Source organism: Maniola jurtina, chromosome 4 (assembly GCF_905333055.1).
Source record: "Maniola jurtina chromosome 4, ilManJurt1.1, whole genome shotgun sequence".
Classification (NCBI taxonomy): domain Eukaryota; kingdom Metazoa; phylum Arthropoda; class Insecta; order Lepidoptera; family Nymphalidae; genus Maniola; species Maniola jurtina.
The window spans coordinates 5687141-5709085 of record NC_060032.1 but is presented as its reverse complement, the minus strand read 5'-3'; the positions used below and the strand labels follow the sequence as shown (position 1 = coordinate 5709085).

The 21945-nt window shown below is 36.8% G+C and overlaps 1 protein-coding gene across 2 annotated transcripts in view; it reads right to left on the bottom strand.

Annotated features, from left to right (window-relative positions):
- Positions 1-20839, bottom strand: part of LOC123864761 (inter-alpha-trypsin inhibitor heavy chain H4-like) — a 32401-nt gene extending 11562 nt beyond the window's left edge. For both annotated transcript variants that reach the window (XM_045905420.1, XM_045905421.1), the window contains exons 1-19: positions 20676-20839; positions 19911-20038; positions 19043-19233; positions 18520-18630; positions 17909-18159; positions 17294-17397; positions 16732-16815; positions 15363-15563; positions 14716-14866; positions 13967-14089; positions 13153-13290; positions 12662-12828; positions 12005-12145; positions 11314-11493; positions 10778-10868; positions 5159-5278; positions 3952-3990; positions 3387-3425; positions 1930-1998 (exon numbers count right to left, since the gene is read on the bottom strand). In XM_045905420.1, coding sequence (XP_045761376.1) covers positions 1930-1998; positions 3387-3425; positions 3952-3990; positions 5159-5278; positions 10778-10868; positions 11314-11493; positions 12005-12145; positions 12662-12828; positions 13153-13290; positions 13967-14089; positions 14716-14866; positions 15363-15563; positions 16732-16815; positions 17294-17397; positions 17909-18159; positions 18520-18630; positions 19043-19233; positions 19911-20036 — 2326 coding nt within the window. In that variant the 5' untranslated portion in view covers positions 20037-20038; positions 20676-20839. The remainder of the gene's footprint in view (positions 1-1929; positions 1999-3386; positions 3426-3951; positions 3991-5158; positions 5279-10777; positions 10869-11313; positions 11494-12004; positions 12146-12661; positions 12829-13152; positions 13291-13966; positions 14090-14715; positions 14867-15362; positions 15564-16731; positions 16816-17293; positions 17398-17908; positions 18160-18519; positions 18631-19042; positions 19234-19910; positions 20039-20675) is intronic.
- Positions 20840-21945: the final 1106 nt, after the last annotated feature.

Below are 21945 nucleotides of genomic sequence, written 5' to 3'. Positions count from 1 at the left end.
AGTCAAGTAATGTTTGTTAATGCGCGTGTTTTATATGTGCTATATTAATGAATAAAAGCAAATTCACTCAATTATGTATTCATGTCCAAGCATGTTTAAAATCGATTTCTTCAGAGAGATTTGAAATCCACCCGTTTGGGGTGCTAATAATAACTTATTACTTAACTAATCATTTGTAATATCTGCGTTTTTATTACTGCTTACTATTCAGATAACTTCATATTGCATCAAAATCGTACCTTAGAACGAATGATGTGTATTTAATAAAATTTGATGATTATAAAATTAAAATCTGACATTTGCCCTAAATTCGGCTCAAAATCTGAAATAGACAACCAATCAGAAATTGCTTGTAATAGGAATAGTCATAACGGGTATCTTTACCCTCTTTTTGGATTTATATGTGTAATTGGTAATTAATTATTGAACAACAGAGTATGATATGCTACAAAATATAATGCTCTATATTTTATAATGGTTAACGGATTAAACGTGCCTCTCGTACAGTAGGTATAGCAGACTGGGTAAAAACCTTTTTGAAAGAAGCAAGCATATCTGCTACTTCTCGTAGCATACATACACTCAACTCAGGGAAGATCATTCTTATGATGAGATGGCCCATGAAAATTAGCAATCAGCTAATACAATTCAAAAATTTTCTAAATGTAAAGTGATTGAAGGCAATGTACTTAGTCCAGGTGGTATCGCTCAACTAACTATTCTTCAGTTCTATGACTGATAGTTAAAATTCTTTTCTTTATTGATTTTGTATTCAAATAAACAAAATTTTGTTTATGAAAAAGAACATAATATCATATAAGTACTCATTATGGTACAAATGTTATCACATTGGCGTAGAATTCTAATATCTATTATGTGGCGTCACCAGGCGAAAACAAACAGGGTCTCAATATAAAGCTTCCAGTTACGGTCAAATTATTTAATAGTAGCGTTTTACCTGAAAATAAAACGCATATTAAAATACTTACCTAACTGGAAGCTTTCAGTAATTCCTGCCTGGTGATATTGAGCCAATGAAGCCATGGCCGCGCTGAGCAATTTACGAAAACTTTGAGCGCGACCCCGCCAGGTGGCGCCACAAAACCGGATATGACATCAATAAAAGTACGAAAACTGGCATGAAATCGACGGAAACGGAAATGCTACTCTCAATATAAAGCTTCCAGTTAGGTAAGTATTTTAATATGCGTTTTATTTTCAGGTAAAACGCTACTATTTCCAAATCCATATTTATAAATCCAACAAGTATGCAGTAAGTATAGTAAAAAAACTAAAGCAAATATTTGTGTACTTATCCTACTATAATATTATACCTAAACGCGATTTTTTTTAATAATAATAAATAAGTGTTTGGATGGATGTTTGTTACTCTTTCACGCAAAAACTACTGGACGAATTTGGCTGAAATTTGGAATGGAGTGATTATACCCTTTTTTTCGTGGGGAAATCCTCATGGATACCACCGCGGGCGGGGAGGTACCGCGACCGGCTCGATTGCCTTGCCGATTGCGATTATGATGACCAATTATTCATTATCATACTAATTACTAATATTATATATGCGAATAGAATGCGAAAGTGTGTCTATCAGTCTGTCTGTTAGCTTATCACGTTTAACCGATTTTGACGAAATTTGGTACAGAGAAAGCTTGCATTCCGGGGATGAACATAGGTTACTTCCCGAGGTAACCCGAGGGGTCGAGGTTTGTCCCGAAAAATCAGTTTCCTCGCGGTATTTAAGAAATAGAATTCCACTTGGACAGAGTCGCGGGCATCATTAATTTGGTTCATAAATAGCTTGCAGCCCGTATCTTTTGTCCGACAAAATCGAAGAGTCCCCTTAGAATCTTATCCCACGCGGACGAAATCGTGGGCATCTTCTAGTAGGTACTTTATAAAATGACTTACCACCATTGTAGGACCCGAAACTGCCACCATTATAGCCCCGATTGCTGCCGCCATAATCATCATCTGAAACTAAACCGAACAATATGAACCATATTTTATAAAAAGCTTAAAAGCTCAATAAATAATCTACCATTTTAACACCATATATTAATGGAGAAACGCCAAAAATGGACAATTCCATAGTTTGTTTGGAATCGACGCTACAATGAGGCGCTCACATAGAGACACTAGCGGGAAACAGCTTTCGCTGTCAGAAACATTAGACAATTCACCGACGTTGAAATGACTAGACTTATTCTACTTTGCCTACTTGCACAGTGTTACTTCGTATGGCATCTTATTGTGGGGCACAGCGGCCAATATCCCAACTATTTTTAAATTGCAGAAAAGAGCCATGCGATCAATTTATTAACTCGGATGACGTGAGTCCCTCCGTGAAAAGTTCAAACAGATTAGTTTATTCACAGAGCCTTCTCAATTTACATTTATAGTAAAAATAGCATTGGTAGGTAGAACATTAATCTTTATCAAGAATCTTATCTTAAGAAAGAATAGCGATCTCTATTTTCGACGGCACATACCTACTGGATAAGTATAATATCTTCAGTACAGCATTAGTAATTACTTTTTTCAGCGAAAATCATGCAGTAACAAGTTCCGGAACCTTTTGAAGTCTTTTCATATGTTCGTTGCAATGGAACAATAATCGCGGTAGGTGAACCACTCTATCATATCTGTTAGTTATGTTTAAAATTTCAAGTCTAGTTTTTCAGAAAATTATTTTAGAATATATTTCGAAGTACCTACCGAACTGACCAATAAACTAACAAACAATACATTTCCATTCTTAATTTCCTTGGTCTATACTGTCTATACCAGTGGTTCCCAAAGTTGACTGGGCTACGACTCATCTGATTTAAGTTTACATACTCGGGACCCACCTCTAGGAAATTTAAGCGTTAGCAATATTAAAAAAGGACTTTTGAAATAACAAACTGTTTTAATACAATCTTTTATTACTTAATTATATAAAAATGGGAAGGATGAAATTGTTTCCTATGTTTCGCCATTACAGTTTTGACATCAACTTCAATTTTAGTTACTTTTAATCGCAGTGAGTTTGATAAGTCCAATTTATCGCCCAGTCGCCCGCCGCCGCTGGCTCGGACGGTTGGTACTATAGGCAGGGCCTACTCAATATTCGCTCGCGACCCACCTGTGGGTCGCGACCCATAGTTTGGGAAACCCTGGTCTATACCTATACTACAATTTATTATTTAAAAACTTTAGGCCGTAATTAAATGTACACTTTTCAAGTTAACGTGGTGTTTACCGCTAGAATACGAAACGGTAGGTACCTACTACCGACTGGTAAAGTAAGTTTATTAACTTTACCTTATATTCTGTGGATTATGACTTAATTGAATAAAAATTAATTTGTAAGTATGTACACTTACCGCCCATGTAGACAGAATTGGCATTCATATCACCAATACCTAAAAGAAAGTGATATAAATATATGAATAAACATCCTTTCAAATACATGTATGGTTCAGCAATTACTTATAAACTATGTATATAACATATTATGTATGTATTTAGAAGTTTTAGATTAAGCATGTTGAGTTAGCCTGTAAGTGAGTATACATTGATAGTCCTAAGTTTATATAAATCGTCATAATTACTTTTATTTGTATACCGTTGGCTTCCTATTAAATAAAATAAAAATAAAAATAATAAAACATAGAATACGTAAAATAGTACCTTAGCTATAAATAGGTACGTTATTTAGGACTTCTATTTAATTTATTTTATTTATTTCGTATACTGTATTACTTATATACATATTATACACCATCGATACACTAACTATTAACATTAAAAATATTACGTTATAATAATTATATAGTTATTTATTTCTATATGTTATGAAGCACCACCCACCCACCCAGTGGCTCAATAAATGGTCTTTCAAACTTTCCAATTGCGTTTTCAAAAAACTTAAAGAAAAGTAAAACTTACCAATGTTGTTTGAGTGATAGGAGAAACCATTTCCTAGTCCTGTGAAAAAAAGAAATAAATCGTTGAAATTAACTTCACAAGATGCATTTTCACAATAATTCTATTATGGTATGGTTATACTTAGTATGTCGTGACTCGTGACTGATTGCTTTTTTATTAAAAAACAATCAGTCAATAATGTGTACACAATTTTAGAGCTATCAAGACGAGCACAATGTATCTACTTAGCTACATTCAAAGAGAATATAATCACTACGTTCTACCTACATCATAGGGAACCTGAACACTCTAAAAATTTTCAAAAGAAAAATAAAACCGACTTCAAAAACCACAAACACTAAAAAGTAAAAAATAACTTTTATTTAGCTACACATGTAATGTACCTAGGTATGAAGTCGAGCGATCATATTAAAACAAAATTAGAAATCCAAGAGTGAAGCTCGCCCGACTTCATACCTAGGTACATTACATGTGTAGCTAAATAAAAGTTATTTTTTACTTTTTAGTGTTTGTGGTTTTTGAAGTCGGTTTTATTTTTCTTTTGAAAATTTTTTATTTCACAATTTTTAGTGGCCCCACTGTACTATAATATGCTATGCCCAGTTAAAACCCTACTGTTTACTAAGCTATTGCACTGATCGCGAGCAATTTGCTCCTATCTATTGAGGAGTTCTGTTCTCCATCTCCGAAGATATTCATCAGATCTTCACCAAATTTATATGGGACCACCTGCACAGTATACCCTTTCAAACAAAAAAAAAATTTTCCAAATCGGTCCAGGGGTCTTTGAGTAATCGGGGAACATACATAAAAAAAAAAAAAAAAAAAAAAAAAAAAAAAAAAAAAAAAAAAAAGATTCCGACGAATTGAGAACCTCCTCCTTTTTTGGAAGTCGGTTAAAAACAAATAATTTTTATGCATAATTTTTTTAATTTATCTTACAAACTGTCGAAAAAATACCCGACCCTTGGCGCGCGAGTCTGACTCGCACTTGGCCGGTTTTTGTTTTTAGTCTTGTTATAGTTTATTTGTTTATTCTCACTCTTTCAATTATTAGCAACGTTTAAAGTCTCTAGCTTGCCAAGAAATTAGTATATAATCGATTGCCTTTGTTCCGAACAGACAAACAAACAGACCGACTAAAAAGCGCGTTAATAAAAAGGTGATAGTAAAAAGGTGATAGTAAGTAGTGAAGGTAAATTCTTACGTGAATTTACTGGATTCAACGATCCATGACGAGCATTATATCCGTAAAATGTACGTTGCGGGCTAGGTGTATAATAACTGTGATATGTAGGCTGCTGAGTTGTCGTCTTCTCTTCAGCATCTGAAAGGTAGGCTCATATAAAATAATGCAAATTACGTATATTTACTTTTCGTTAAGTAAGGGTGAGGCCAAACGAGCGTAATTTCCGTCGCGTAATTTCTGCTGCATTCGGTTTTATACAAAAGTCCAGTTTGTGCCACACGGCGACGCAAAATGATTTGTGCGCCGTGTGGCACGAACTGGACTTTTGTATGAAACTGAATGCAGCAGAAATTACGCAACTGAAATTACGCGACTTACAACTCAAAAAATTACGTCCGTTTGGCTTCACCCTAAGTACCTACTTGACCACCTACTCAGGGATTTAGGTTGTTACGTGTTCCAGTTTCACATTCTTTGTTCGCTTGACTAACGCAATCAGTGTTGATTTGATGAGCAGAGCGTGGAACTGAGCTTGTGATGGATGCACGGGTTATTCGAAATAAACACTTTTATTGACCAGTCTCAAATTATATTAAATATTAATTAAAAAAGATACAGAGAGCGTCCGTCATGTTTGGAGGGCGAAAACCAAAGAGAACAAGTAAGTATAGACAACATTCAATGATAATATTAACATGGATATAAAGCCGTATATAGACTTTCCAACACTTCCCCTTACGGCTTACATATTATGTCCAATACTATACAAATAATCATTGATACAAATAAATGTAAGTCCAAAAAAAAATGTATACAAAAACAATATTCTACTATGTAAAGGTAGTAGTTGTCACTTCTACATTAAGGAAAAAATGTATGTCAAATATGCATATAAAATAACATTCTACTATGTAGAGACAGTCATTTTCAAACTCATATTCTCAATGAAGCTACAATGTCTCTGTACACACAGAGGTTTAGTCAATACATCAGCTATCATCTTGTCTGTAGAAAGGTACTTTACTGAAATAGAGTCATTCTTAATTAAGTCTTTAACAAAATGATATCTGATATCAATATGTTTCGTTCTTTTATGACAAAATTCCTTACATTCTAAAAGCTTATGTGCGCTTTGATTGTCATTGAATACAGTGCAAGGAACTTCCTTATGTACTATTTCTGAAAGCAAGTTTTTTATAAAACAAACATCTTTACAAACATCACCTATAGCTAGGTATTCTGCTTCTGTACTCGAAAGTGCAATACAGCGTTGTTTACGTGATTCCCAGTTAATAGTATTATTACCCAGCTTAATGACGAAACCAGTAAATGATTTTCTGTCATTTTCGTCATTACCCCAGTCGGCATCGGTATATGCTCTTATATCCAAGTTAACACTTTTTACATAACATAAATAGTAGTTAATTGTACCAGCTAAATACCTAAGAATACGCTTCGCCGCAATCCAGTGGGAGCTATCAAAGCTGTTGTTAAACTGGCTTAACTGACTACATGCAAAAGTGATATCAGGTCTAGTACATACAGATAAATACATAAGACTACCTATCAGCTGCCTGTAGTTATAGGTCTCATCAAGTATACAAGCACTTTCATCTTTAGGTAGAGTCAACTTTGAATTTAAAGCCATAGGTGTCGCAATAGGTTTACAATCTTGCATATTAAATCGCCTTAACAGTTTCTTAATATACTCAGTTTGATCTAAACACAAAGTTCCCTTTGACCTATCTCTAGTGACTCTCATGCCTAAGCAATTTTTCAACGGACCTAAGTTCTTGACATTAAACTCTTTCTCTAAAACATTCAGCAATTCAATCTTAACTGAGCTGTTCTTAGAATAAAAAACATAGAAATCATCTACATATAAAGCTATGATAACAAAGTCATTGTGAGATCTTTTTGTGTAAATACATGGTTCACATAGAGACTGTTTGAAACCGTTATCTACAAGTACACTGTTTACTTTTACATTCCACATCTTGCTAGCTTGTTTTAAACCATATATGCTCTTTTGTAAAAGACAGACACGATTATCGTTCTTACTACGAAAACCCTCAGGTTGTTCCATGTATATAACCTCATTTAAGTTACCATTCAAAAATGCAGTTTCTACATCAAGATGATCTACTTCTAAGTCCATTTCATTAGCCAATGAAAACAAAATTCTCATAGATGAATGGCGAACTACAGGAGAAAAAGTTTCGTTATAATCTATTCCCTGCTTTTGAGTAAAACCTCTGGCTACAAGCCGCGCCTTAAATCTATCAAACTTTCCATCAGCATCATGCTTTAGTTTATACACCCACTTACATTTGACAACATTCGCGTTAGTAGGTCTACTCACCAACTTCCATACCTGATTTGACACCAGGGAGTCATGCTCAGTGTGCATCGCATCAATCCAATTGTTACAATGTGGTGAAGCGATAGCATCCGCATAAGACTGTGGTTCCTCTAATAAGGTATGCTGAGTTAGCATTGAATAGTCTTCATACCTTCGTGGTGGACGTCTTTCACGAATAGGACGACCGGACAAACCAATTGTAGCTTCACTACTCGGCTGCACAGCTTCCCCTCCACATGACACCTGGCTAGATGATGTCAGACGCTCATCACGTCCATCATCAGCAGACTCGCCACTTGAGATGGGCTCGCTCTCACTTAATGTCTGGTGGTCATCGTCATGGACTCCATCTGAAACATTTGTTAAATTATTGTTAGTTTCATTGTTAATTTCCACAATAGTATCATGACGTTCAATTGCCTCAACATTATTATTCATTAAATTATTGTCATTTAAAATAGAATAATAATAATTATCATCAGAAATTTTCGGTCCATTATCATAATAAAACTTATTCTCTATAAAAGCTACACTACGGGATAATATCACAGTATTAGGACTAGATGGCTCGCATAAACGATAGCCTTTTGTACTCTCACTATAACCAACGAAAATAGCTAATTTTGCCTTAGCATCTAATTTCTGGCGTTTCTGTGATGGATTTAGACAGTATGCAACACAGCCAAACACCCGAAGGTGACTGAGATCTACCTTAGATCCACTCCAAACCTCCTCAGGTAAACGTCCCTCTAAAGCTACTGTGGGAGCCCTATTTTTTAAGTAAATAGCAGTCATAACTGCCTCTCCCCAATAACGCTTGCAGAGACCTGACTCGCTAAGCATACATCTAACTCTGTCTAGCAGCACACGATTAAGGCGCTCGCTGACCCCGTTTTGTTGCGGACAGTAAGGGACAGTACTCTGATGTACAATACCTTCCCTTTTCAGATAATCAGAGAAGTTTTTATTAAAATATTCACCACCTCTATCGGACCTTAGAACTTTAATTGACAACCCTAACTGTTTCTCAGAATGTGCTTTAAAAGTGATAAAATGTGACATTACCTCAGATTTGTGCTTCATGAGATATCCAAAAGTCTTCCTAGTGTAGTCATCTGTAAAGGTCACTAGGTATCTCGCTCCACCCCAGCTCGGTTCCTGCATCGGGCCGCAGACGTCACTATGTATGAGTTCCAGTGGTCGTTTAGCACGCGTCGCCTGTCCCTGCGGATAAGATGCGGCCGACATCTTCCCCTCAAGACATGCCACACAGTTGTTTAAGTCTTCATCCTGAAACATCACACCACATGCACCATCCCGTAAACATTTCATACCTCGGAGACTAAGGTGTCCTAGACGTCTGTGCCACAACTCCGCTGGAGAACCTGCTGCGACTATGGCCCTCGGTGATTCCTGGCTACCTTCCAGGAACAAGGAGTGATCCATGGGCGAGAAATTGTTAGTTTTCACATTAACACAAACGTTTAGTTTATATAAACCATTACAACGTACAGCACATGCAATTAGGTTGCCAACACCAGTGGTTTTGCTCTTATGGTTATAAATTAGACAGCCTCTCCTATCAAATATAACTTCATGGCCACTCTCAACTAATTTTGATACGGAAATTAGATTACAAGAAAGTTGGGGAACATACATTACATTGGACAATGATAACGGACTCACCTGCTGTTTAACTTCTAAATCAATATGCCCTCGACCTTCACAAGTAATTTCAGTATTATTGGCTACTTTGACGCTAAGTTTACATGGTATAAATTTTTTAAAATAACATTGGTTATTAACCATATGATTACTAGCACCACTGTCCAAATAAAAGTCCTGTGATGGTAACTGAGCTATGAATGCAGACACTAGGTTATTAGTCGCGGCACTAGCAGCTTTCGGATTCTTCTTCATACGCTTAAGCTTAAAGCACCTGGATTTTCTGTGACCAATATTGTGACAAAAATCACAAGAGACAGTTCCATTCTTGTTGCTTATATAAGCAGCGGTATTAACAGAAGTTTTTCTTGAGTATTCTTGAAGTAGTCGAGCCTTGACGAGTTCACTGGAAATCTGATTTGTGACAGTAACTGTTGATAAACTTGAAACAAGAGTATCATAGTCAGACGGAAGTCCGCTGAGAAGTATCTCCGCCACCTCAGCATCCTCAATAGTCCTTCCAATGTCTTGGAGCTGCTGAACTAATGTGGTGACATTTTGTATATATAAACTCATCGAACTAAAATCAGCAAACTCAATCCGATGCAACTTCCTCAGCAATAGGACACGTCTATATAGGCCTCGATCCTCAAACACTTCAGAAAGTTTTTTCCAAGCTGCAGCAGCCGAAGTCTCATTCCTTACATATTGATATAAGTCCTTTTTGATGGATAAACATATTCGTGCAAGAGCACGTGCTTGACGCACCGCGTCATCGTCTCGTCCCTCAACTGCGTCCCACAATCCTTCCAGTATGAGAACATTTTTAATACAAAATTTCCAAGTGTGAAAATTCGAAGAACCGTCGAGTTTTTCAAAGTTGTTCATGCGGGTTAAATCACCCGTACATGACTCCGACGAATCCATTGACCCGGCATGCAATCTCAATGCTCAACACAAAATGTCTTCCGTTCGGTTCGGTTACACTTCTTTGTCTGGACTCTGGGACACATAACCTGTTGATTTGATGAGCAGAGCGTGGAACTGAGCTTGTGATGGATGCACGGGTTATTCGAAATAAACACTTTTATTGACCAGTCTCAAATTATATTAAATATTAATTAAAAAAGATACAGAGAGCGTCCGTCATGTTTGGAGGGCGAAAACCAAAGAGAACAAGTAAGTATAGACAACATTCAATGATAATATTAACATGGATATAAAGCCGTATATAGACTTTCCAACAATCAGAAGCTCTGTTACTTTTCAGGGCATAACCAAGCAAAAACATGAGAACAATTTCATGAACGATATCGATTTATTCACGATAATGTATCGAGAAAGAGATGGTATGGCAATAATGCAATGAATGGCCGCTACGGGATCTATATACTCAATCAATAATAATATACTTTATACAATTATATATTTAAGTGTAGAGTATTTATTTATTTATTTATTTAAACATCTTTATTGCACAAAAATACAAAGAAAATAATAAATGATACACTTATAAAATACTTATAAAAATAGTATAATTATACTATATAATTTTAATTTTTATTGCTATGATTGGGTAAAATCAATTTAAAAAAATATATTTTACTTACATGGGCTAGAATCAACGGATTCAATATCAACCGCGTTGGTTTCGTCTGGTTTGACTACTACTAGTGACGTCAGAGGTGTTACGAATCCGTACTAGAAAAAAAAAGAGTAAAATAATAAGAGGAAAAGCTTCTGTTGTTGTATCCAACATAGGTGATATTGATAACGATAAAAATATGAGTTTTGATCAATAGGAATACATTTTAAGTACAATTTGAAAATTTACTATTGAATCATGTAAATATATTAGGTATACGTTACACTCAAGGACCGTAAGCGAAAAAATAGCACACAGCGCTTTGTAGCAATCGCTGAAAGGCCACGACGCGAAATTCGTGTTATGGCTCTTATGAAAACGCCCACAACGCGTTGTGGAAATGAAGAAATCCACAACGCGTTCTGAGCACTTGACGCACTTCTGATAATATAGAGGCATCAGCGAAAGCTGCTAAGTCTTCTATTACAAATACCTTATAATCAATATAATACTCAAGGTCATAGTTCTTCTTCCCTAACGCTAACTTGACTAACCAATTACCTTAAGTGCAATAGCTAGAGCCTTTCCCTCGGAGCTGCTGTTCTTGACGCTGGTTTCTTCACCTGCGTCACGTTTGTCCAGCAGTTGCTTAATGGTAAGGTAGGCCCACAAACGCTCCAGCGGCAAGTATTCATCCTTAGTACGAGTCACTACGACTTTCGAGGATGCTTCATACTGTTCCTGTAACAAAAAAAAAACGATCAAGTGTGTGAGTCCCGAGACCGAGTGCGAGAGTTCCCTATCATCGTACAAGAAATAACACTTTTTTGTGTGATGCTAATCACAAATTCACGGTTTTCGGATTTTTCCCTCTCTCTGCCAAATTTCATGAACGGGAAGTATCTTATAGGTTTTTAATTCCCAAGGGAATGTCCCAAGGGACTGACAGACAAAAAAGTGATCCTATAGATAAGATGCCTTTGTTCCTGTAGGTATGGAACCCAAAAATTAATGATTTCAGTGGTTTTGACTGCATAAAGTAGTTTTTTCACGTTTCTATTAAATATCTGACTTAATTTTCTTCAATTTTGATATTATCTGACTCATCATGATCAACCCATCGCCGGCTCACTGCTGAGCAAGGCGAACTGAGAGTTTTCTCACTATACTGATACTGAAACCACCAACTATCTGTACTCAAATAAAGAGGTACAAAAAATACCCAGCATTTTGGTTTTAGTTTGACAATTACCTGGCCATCTTCACTGCCGCGGAAGCCGACGATTCTCGGCGTCATTTCTGTGACATCATCTGCGACCTGACCTACAACTACCACTTCAGAACCAGCATTAATTGTGCGGAACTGGCTACGACTCACAGACCCTTCTTTTGTCTGGAAAAAATAACTATATATTAGTTTATACCAAGAGGCGGTAGTTAATTACTATGGGCCGCATAAGAAAGCGCAGACTCACTCAGAGATATGGAAAGCTATGTTTGGAGTTTCAAAGTGGTCATCTAATAATAAATGAGGAGACCGTAAGAGAGTGACAGAGTATCCGAGAATACTTCAACAGGTTGCAAACTGAAGTGGCAATGGGATGGGATGGGGAATACTTACTCTTCACACAGAAAACACTTTGGATTGCCAAGGTGAAGACTGAGCATCGGAAAGCGGAACGTCCTTCCCCTAGGTAGCTGCGGATTAAGATCGTGGCGTGGTAACACTTACAAGAGACTTATGTATGACGATGATGATAATTATTTATATAGGTATAACTACATGTTTCAAATAAAATGGATTTTAAATCAATTAGTGCGTTGACTTGTGGACAAATTGATTTATTTAGAAGCCTGGGTTTTTATTCTGAGTTAGAAGGGTTTTAAAGTTTGCTCTATTTATTATTACCTGATTTTCAGGGTAAAGAAACTTGACGTTAGCGAGGAGCGGCGAGGACACCTGTCGGTAGAAGTCGTGCAGCTGCAGCGCCGCGTCCGCCGCCTCGTAGATGTGCCGCATGAAGCCCTCGTTGCGTAGCGACAACTTGCGCAGGAACGCGCGGTCCGCACCTTCACCTGTTCATGTTCCGGGATCGAAACAAATATTTTTAGGGTTCCGTACCTCAAAAGGAAAAAAGAACCCTTATAGGATCACTTTGTTGTCTGTCTGTCTGTCCGTCTGTTCGTCTGTCGTGTCTGTCAAAACAACCTATAGGGTACTTCCAGTTGACCTAGAATTATAAAATTTGGCAAGGTTTTTTTTTGGCTAGGCCAAAAACCGTGAATTTGTGGTTGGTTACATTACAAAAAAAAAGTGTTCATGGAAAAATAATAATTAATTAGTATTTTCGGTTTTGGTTTTTTCTGAATTGATCGGTCACCGCGTCTACCACAACTTACCAAATGCGATCGAGTATAAGGCCGCCTTGATATCGCCGGAGTTTTTTGTAGTAATAAGCGAGGTAATTCGATCGGTGTTAGTTTCACCACTCACCGGCTCACCGTCCGTCAAAAAGAAGATGATAGGCTCCAACTCCTCTAGAAGACGTAAAAGAAACTAACGTTAGTTACTATTGTATTACTCAAATATTCATTCCACAAAATCATTAAGGATATGTAAATACTAACATAATAATATTTAATTAACTGTCGTACCTACCTCAGAAAGAACTTTGTTCGTAGGCATAGAGACAATAAAATTTTATGTAATTAGCAAGGATCTCTATGTAGGTACCAGACGGAACATTTCGAAGAAAAACTTTTGTGGACTGCAACTCGTTTTTCGGCTGTCCAGTGCCATACCTACTTGCTAATTTTGATACCTTCATAGAACATGAATTTTATTTGAAACTAGAGGATTCTTCTTCTACTTCGCCCGCGTGGATTTCGATTTTTTTAAATCCTGTAGGAACTCTTCAATGTTCCGGGATAAAAAGAAGCCCATGTCCTTCCCCGGGATGTACCTCAAGTCTGGACCTTTCATTAAAATCGGTTCAGCGGTTGGGCCGTGTAAACGTAGCAGACGGACAGACAGACACACTTTTGCATTTATAACATTAGTATGGATTAGTTTGAAATACACTTTGAAATAGCTCCTCTATAGGTAGGTACTATTTTACTAACAATGCTTTAGTAGGGCAAAGTAGATAAGGTCTTTTAAAAGGCAATATTATATAAGAATCATGATGGTAAAGCAAGGTCATAAATCACTTACTTCTTTTTTTAACGTTCTCATCGGTATTAACAACAGCGCTGTCGTTAGTAATTTCAATTTTCTTTTCAACACCCTTTTTCACGAGACTCAAAGCTGCTTCCAGCGCGCTGTAAATGTCGGTAGCTGCGTAAAGTAAAAAATAAATAAGTAAGGGCAAAAATAACTATGGCGTTTTATGACGACTGTTTAAACAGTAAGCATGTCTTAGACTATTATAGAAGTAAAATCTGTTAGTTTGTAAGTTTGTATGTAGAGGTAACCTCTAAAAATAATGGTCCAATTATAAAAATCCCTTCTCTGATAGATAACTACATTATTGCTGCCTCTAGTGGATATCACACTGTTGCTAGGCATTTGCTCTGCAAACTTACACCACATGGGCACAGAGGAAAACGAAATACCTAAATACCTACTCAATTTTTTTTTTTTTTTAATATTAGGATCTAAATAGTTTCTTAAACCATACACTCGTCACGTCCCGTTCATTCACACAAACAAAAACCTCAATGCCTAAACTTGCAAAGCAGTCCCCTCAATCTCTCTCTCTTAAACGATTTTGAATGTAGAAGTAGGCGAAATAATTTGGAAAGAGGTCGTAAAACCTCGTAGCCTTAGTTTTAAGTTACGTAATTAATTATTATCACCACTATATCGTACAAATTTAACAATTTCGACCATCAAAAGGAGTACGTAATTGTACGAGTACCTACATCGAATAAATGATTTTAACTTTGACTTTGAATACTTACTTCCAGTACGTTGCAGTCTTGACACAATAACTTTCGCTTTGGCAATGTTTTTCGGCGAGGCGAGCGTTGGTGGCGCGAGCGAAGTTGATGGGTTCAATTCGTTGAAGGTTACATAGTGCACTTCGTCATCATCTTCCTTGAATTCGTAAATCTGTTAACAAGCAACCATTTAAACTATATCATGTTAGACTTCATCATTATCTACAGTCTATTGCAGGACTAAGGCCGCTTCAGTAGCACGCTTCTGCTCTTGGTGAGTTGCATCCACCTCTTCTAGCTGTTTTTCAATTTCGTCGCGTCATCTGCATCGTTCAGATGGTCGATCGACGACGTTTTAAACTTACAGACCTATTATAATTTCACTAGTTTTTTTTTTCTCTCTAGTTGTCTTCAGAATATTTCCTCATGCTCACGGCTGTTGACATACTCTACTTTCCTTTCAAAAATTAAATGAAATTAAAGCACCTTTACTCTTTTTTACTTCTGATCCGTGTTCTGTAATATCCCGTGGAATACACTGTATAAGTTCAAATATATCTAATCTATAAATTACTCTCATAAAAAAAATGCAAGTAAATACATAGTACCTATCCTTTTTTCCTGCTTATTTTAATTAAATGAGTATTTTAAGGAGTCTATGACCTTACCTTAACGTCGCTGTTGAATTCTACGATGCTGAAGTAGTCATTTGGATTGAGATCAGAGAGTATGGTATTCATGGCTATACGCAGCTGGTCAATTTTGCGGCCTGCCATAGACCACGATGTGTCAAGTACGAACACTATGTGCTTACTCAATGGAGGCAGCGCTGTCGGGGCCAAAAAGTGTACGAAGTAACCATCGTTAACCTAAAACAAGCTTACATTACAACAAAGCTCTCAAGTAGCGCGATTTTCGTAGATTATCATCATAGTTCAACTAATTTATACTAAAACATAATAAATTATTATTAGTGTCCGACCGAACCTTCGAATTTGAAAACCTTCGTCCAAACCTTCGCCTTCTAGCAACATTGACTATAAACTGCTCTTTTGAATGCTAGAAAAAATATTATAACTAATGTTACGGCGAGGTGATACCTACCTATTATTATCTTATAATATAAAAATGAATCGCAAAATGTGTTGGTAAGCGCATAACTCAACAACGCCTGGACCAATTTGGCCAAATCTTTTTTTTAAATGTTCGTTGAAGTTCAAGGATGGTTTTTACGGCGAGAAAAATTAGAATTATTGCTGGAAAAACCCTAAAAATAGCCCTTTTCTTTTTCCCATACAAATGATTTCTAACTAAAACGTAGTCAATTTGAGCTTTATTGTTATGGTATAAAGTTCATATTAAATTACAAGCACTCAATGTTGTCTAAGCAATGTACCACATTACAAATCTTTTTGACAGGACGAAGTCTGTCGGGTCAGCTAGTTATTTATATAACAAGTTTAATAAAAAACAGATTTTATAGAAAACATTCACTTTTAGCTAATCTTGAATTTAATTTCTTGACCTAGCGGACCTTCGACTTCGGCCGAAGGTTGTGGGCATAACCGATTAATCAGGTAAGGCTTCGGCTTTGGCCAAAAAGGGACCTTCGGTCGAACACTGTATTAATACCAATTATACTTTTCAAATAATCCATCTATTTATTGGTAAGCAGCATAAATAGATAAGTACATATTTTGAGATTAGCGCCAACAGGCATGGATTTTTTTTAATAAGTACTGAGTAATTATTGCTATTGATAAATAGTAAATTATTGATAAATGGATTGTAAAAACGTTAAACCCTGAATAGCTCAACAGTCAGGGAGGATCGAACCCCACCCGATTCACTATTGTTTTATTATCTATCGAACTCCTAGCACAAGTTTTTGCTGAGTTGGGAGAAGAAGAAAGAACGAGAATTTTAGTTATTTAAAAACCATAAACCTGATAAATGAATAAAATTTTAGCTTTGCCGCCAATAAATTAGGTTGGTGGTAATAAAATAGCAGAGTTCTGAGGGAAAATTACAACTTACCAATATTTCACCATTGTTAGATCGCTCTACATCGTACTCCACTACAAATTGTCCAAGTGACGTACTTGAGTCTTTACTTTTTTCCTGGAAATATTAAAGAAAACCGCAACATTGGAAACTTTCAAAGGATATGATTTATTTCCAGATGTTTGAATATCGATTGCTAAAGACCACTCGATATTAAGTATTTGTAGTAAGTACTTCTTACCGACAGGACAGATAAAAGACAAAAACATTGATTAAGCACCTAATTATTTACGTATTGTACCCATTTGCAGCACTGTCAATACGTTGCAGGTTTTTATAATGTAATGAAACTGTGAGAAAACGGCTGACGGGAGCTGGTTCTATAATAATTTGCTGGAATGAAATTATGGAATCAGATCAGGTGAAATGATCTGAGGTCTGTGTACACCAGTCTCTTAGATGGTTGTTAGAATTTCGTGAATGCGATCATAAAAAGGGATGTGATTTAAAAAATCTACTTAATATAGCTAAATATCCTACTACCTATTTGATTAAGTACATAATACGAAGTTCTATTAGTAAAAAGATTGCATACCATATATATTTTAGCAAGTCTTCGTTGTTCCGACAGATCAGGAGTAAAAGTAATGGTCACTTCTCGCTCGTCGGTACCATTTTGAATAACGGCCTTTGAATTTTCTGTAAAAGTGGGGATTTTTTTATGAATCGGACATACCTTACATGTAAAATCTTAATCTCCTAAACCCAACGGTTTGAAGTGTAATGAATTTTCACCCGCGTGCAGGAGATTGTAGTTTCATACAATTACATAATATGTTTTAGATGCTGCCCGCGACTTCGTCCGCGTAAGCTTCGGTATATTTAATCCCGCGGGAACTCTTTGATTTTCAGATATAAAAAGTAGTCTATATCTATAATAACATATCTATCTCCAGAATGTAAGTTATTTTTATAGCCAAATAGATGATACCTGCGACAAGACGGTGTGGACTTAAGTTTTACAAGATTCCCGTGAGAACTCTAATTTTCCGGGACAAACATTTATAGCTCTGTAGTAATCCATCAAAATCGGTTTAACTAGTGGGCAGTGAAAAGCTGGCAAACAGATACTCAGGCACACTTTCGCATTTATATCAGTAGTTACTAGTTAGGTATGTGGACAGTATTTCTGTAGATAATAATTACTCACGCGTGTCTTTCGTCGTATCAATTTCGTTTCCGGTCCTCAAATCGGGAATACGCAGTTTAGTGATCTTCTGAGATTCTTTGATATGCACTACGACTTCCATTATAGGCACAAGAGCGCCTGGGTGTAGGTTGATGACGTGACTGTAGAACCCGTCACGGCTGGTTAGGAAGTCTTCGTATCTCAAGTCGAAGACTGCTGTCGTGTTGCCTTCCACGTTGGTTGACACCGTGAAGTGGTTGGAGTCGCGAGCTCTGTTTGATTATTTAGGTAAATAATTTCATTTATTTAGGTACCATTTGTTTTTTATGGAAAATTGTAAAATTGGGTAGGCATTATTTAGAATTTAGATAGAAAAACCCTTGATCGAACGTTGTTCTAAACTAGGTATATTAACAGGCATAATATAATGTTGGTTTGTCCGTTAAAATATTCCAGCTGGGATTAATGCTTGAAATAATATCAATGATTTTCCGAAACCATAATAACCAACAAACACATACTTGTATAATGCAAAAATCACGTCGATCCGTTGCTCTGATGCGATTGAAAGGCAAACCAACAAAACAAGCAACACTTTTTCTCTTTATAATAAGTATAGAGATTTAACTTACTTTGTAGCTATGTGAGCAGCACCAAGCCCCTGTGATACTGCTTGGGTGTAAATTTGCTTAGCTTCCTGTTTTTCTTTAACATACGCTTTGTATGATTTTCCACCAATAATCCTAAAATAACAATATAGAAGTTAACAGTAGAAGAGAAGAACCAGCAAGAAACTCGGCGGTTCCTCAGGAGATGTAGACATTACAATGCCCAATTGCATTGTAAGGTCTACATCTACTGAGGATGCTCCGGTGTCGGGGCGAAATGTACGTCGAGTGGTTGTCTGATTTAGCGGATTTAATTATGTTTAAGAGGGGTCTCTCCGTCACTCGCTTCATACAAACGTAGTTCCAATTTTATTTGAATAGAAATTTTGCAGACATATTCTTGAATCTAACAGGCGGGGTGCGGAAAGTGACCTCCTGCGGTCGCGCGTCGGGGTTGTGCACGTGGGTGAGCACAGACGTGCGCGCGTAGCGCAGCGCTACCCCAGAGCGCACGCGCAACTCTGTCAATTTGATAGACATAACTTACATAGTAAAGCCACTGATGAAGGCGGTGTCGGGCAGCAGCATGCGGAAGGTGACCTCCTGCGGCCGCGCGTCGGGGTTGTGCACGTGGGTGAGCACAGACGTGCGCGCGTAGCGCAGCGCTACCTCAGAGCGTACGCGCATCTCTGTCAATTTTATTGGCTCAAGTGGTTTATCTGTAGTGTCATCTGTGCTCTGTGAAATAAAAGAATAATCTGTAAATAGGTATACCTTGTAGCCTAGTTGGTAAAGAGAATGCTAGAATCAGCATTGATACCTATTACCATTTATAGACACATTTATTAGATATTATATTACTATTATGCAGACATTTTTTTTCCTTGATAGGTTTCTAACATGATTTCACTCGAGCTGAGCCTAGAAGTGTAACTTTTTAAGATATTTAACGCTATCTGTGCGTAAATCTCCCAAATTAGTATGGGGATTTGAAAAACAACACGATACTTTACTTTTTGTTTTCCACTCATACTAAAGGTCAGACTCACGCACAGCCCCTGGTGGTCCGAATGACTTTCGTGAATATAGGTGAAGGGTAACTGTACCTACCATTTTTCATCTACATTTTTCAATATCAGTCAAACTTATTAGAACTAAGCTATCAAAGCTGTTACGGCAACTCATTCCCGATCCCAAGCTTTCTCATTTAAATAATGCTTTACATTGTAATAGGATTTTTCAATAGTTTACCTACGTACTTGGCAGTTTATTATAAAAAGGTATACAATTTGCTTGTTATCAGTAAAAGCAACGTAGATGTTTAAGCTACTGTGGCCGCCCGCCCGCCCGTTCACGCCACTTTGGTTGGTAGGCGGCGCCATACGGCGAAGATAAAACGGTATTTTCAAACTTACCCTGCGTACTTTCGGATGACCGCTCGCAACTACTAAGTACTCATCTTGAGTAGGAACTGCTGCTGACTGCACACTTGCCGTTATTACTCCCAACCACAGCGTTATCATCAATCTTCGGGGTTCCATGGCTGTTATATGAGAAAAAAAAAATGTTACCTGTAGAGTACCTATCTACTACTTACTAGTCACGCTAGAGAATAATTTATCTACCTACCTACGTAGAGGAAAAAATTGAGCTTCAATGGTGCCGAAACATAGATAGGTAACTATACCTATTTATAATAATCGGGGAACATACATAAAAAAAAAAGATTCCGACGAATTGAGAACCTCCTCCTTTTTTTGAAGTCGGTTAAAAAATTAGTAGAGCAAGAAAATTTAATTCGGCTAATTGGACTTTTGGTGTTCATTATTAGGGTTCTGTACCCAAAAAGTAAACGGAACCTTATGACACTGCTGCACTTGAAATATACGACTGCCCCACCAAAAATTAACAAAAAAAAGTACAAAATTGAAAATGGCGCCATATTGATATATTAATAACAAAAAATATACTTCGTTGTTCGTAAGTGTCACTCGAGATTATGTAAGGATTCTAAAGATACCCTATACATCCAATTCGGCGCGGACAAGTGCGGGCATTTAGAAACCCACATACATACATACATGAAACCTGAAAACATTAACACTCTTTTTTTTTGGGCAGTCGTATTAACGACTTTTCTTTTGAGTGAAATCTAGAACTTATTTAGGAATGGTACTTACTGTGTTTATTAATGGTCAACGAATTTACTGCAACAGTAGTATTTTCTTCTTAAAGTTGACACGTTCTGTGTCCACTGCCTGGTGGTAGGTAAATAACTAGCCTAATGGAACACCCGTAGATGTGTGTTCCCTCCGTTGGATGGCGTGGAACTCGTTAGAAGTATGAAGAGTATGAGCTTATATTGGCACTGTAGTAACATAAAGTAAGATAAGAAAGGGCAAAAGCAGAAACATTAGCAGATGCTATTATTATATGGAAAATCCTAATTAGGTATTGACAAATCCTCGTCATCTATTTTTGATAGTGTAATAACCATGTTTCTGACCTCTTGCACTTGATAATGAAAGGGACTAGTATGACTTTCCAGTTTTCAAAGGTCAAATAGAGATGTTTTTCGGTCGATTTTTGCAAGCCCATTGCTCATCTTCCTCTGATATTGGTGGATAGTTAGTTGCCTTTAATTTTTTTACTAACACATACATTTTATTAACTCGCTTTTAAAGTTTAAAACTGACCATCAACACTTTTCGTTATTCACTTTCAATTCTACCATATTCATCTCAATCACATAGTTAGCTACCTACTTACACACATTACCAAACACATATTATGTACCTACTTACCTAATCAAATATTTTATGATCTGGGCTTCTTCATCTTGTGTTCTTCGTACTTATTGCCCTGTGTAGGGGCAATACGCAGAGAAACTTTCAGCTTTTATAAAATAACTAGCTGATGCCCGCAGCTTCGCCCGCGTGGATTGGTTAGATCCCCTGCAGCATCAGGATTGAAGAGTTGGAATCCAAATTTTTATGAAACAATGTCGCAAAGTTCCTCTATCGATTAAAAATAAATGACGCAAATCGGTTCAGAAATCTCGGAGATTTCGGTGTACATAGGTACAAAAACACAACTCCCTTCTTGAAAGTCGGTTAAAAAGTAGCCTATGTTACACCCTGGTCAATCCTCTACTTGTATGTGAAAATCCCGTTAAAATCGGTTCAGCCGTTCCAAAGATTAGCCTTTTCAAACAGACAGACAGACAGACAAAAATTTTAAAAACGTGTGATTCAGTTACGGTATCGTTCAAATAACCATATGACCTTAATATGTGGTAGTTATTTCGAAATTACAGACAGACACTCCAATTTTATTTATTAGTATAGATGAAGGTCTGGCCCTCGCTGGCTCTCTATTATCTTATTATTGGTAAAACTAGCTAGGGTACCAACACCAACCCTAATGGATTCAAATAAATAATTCATTTTC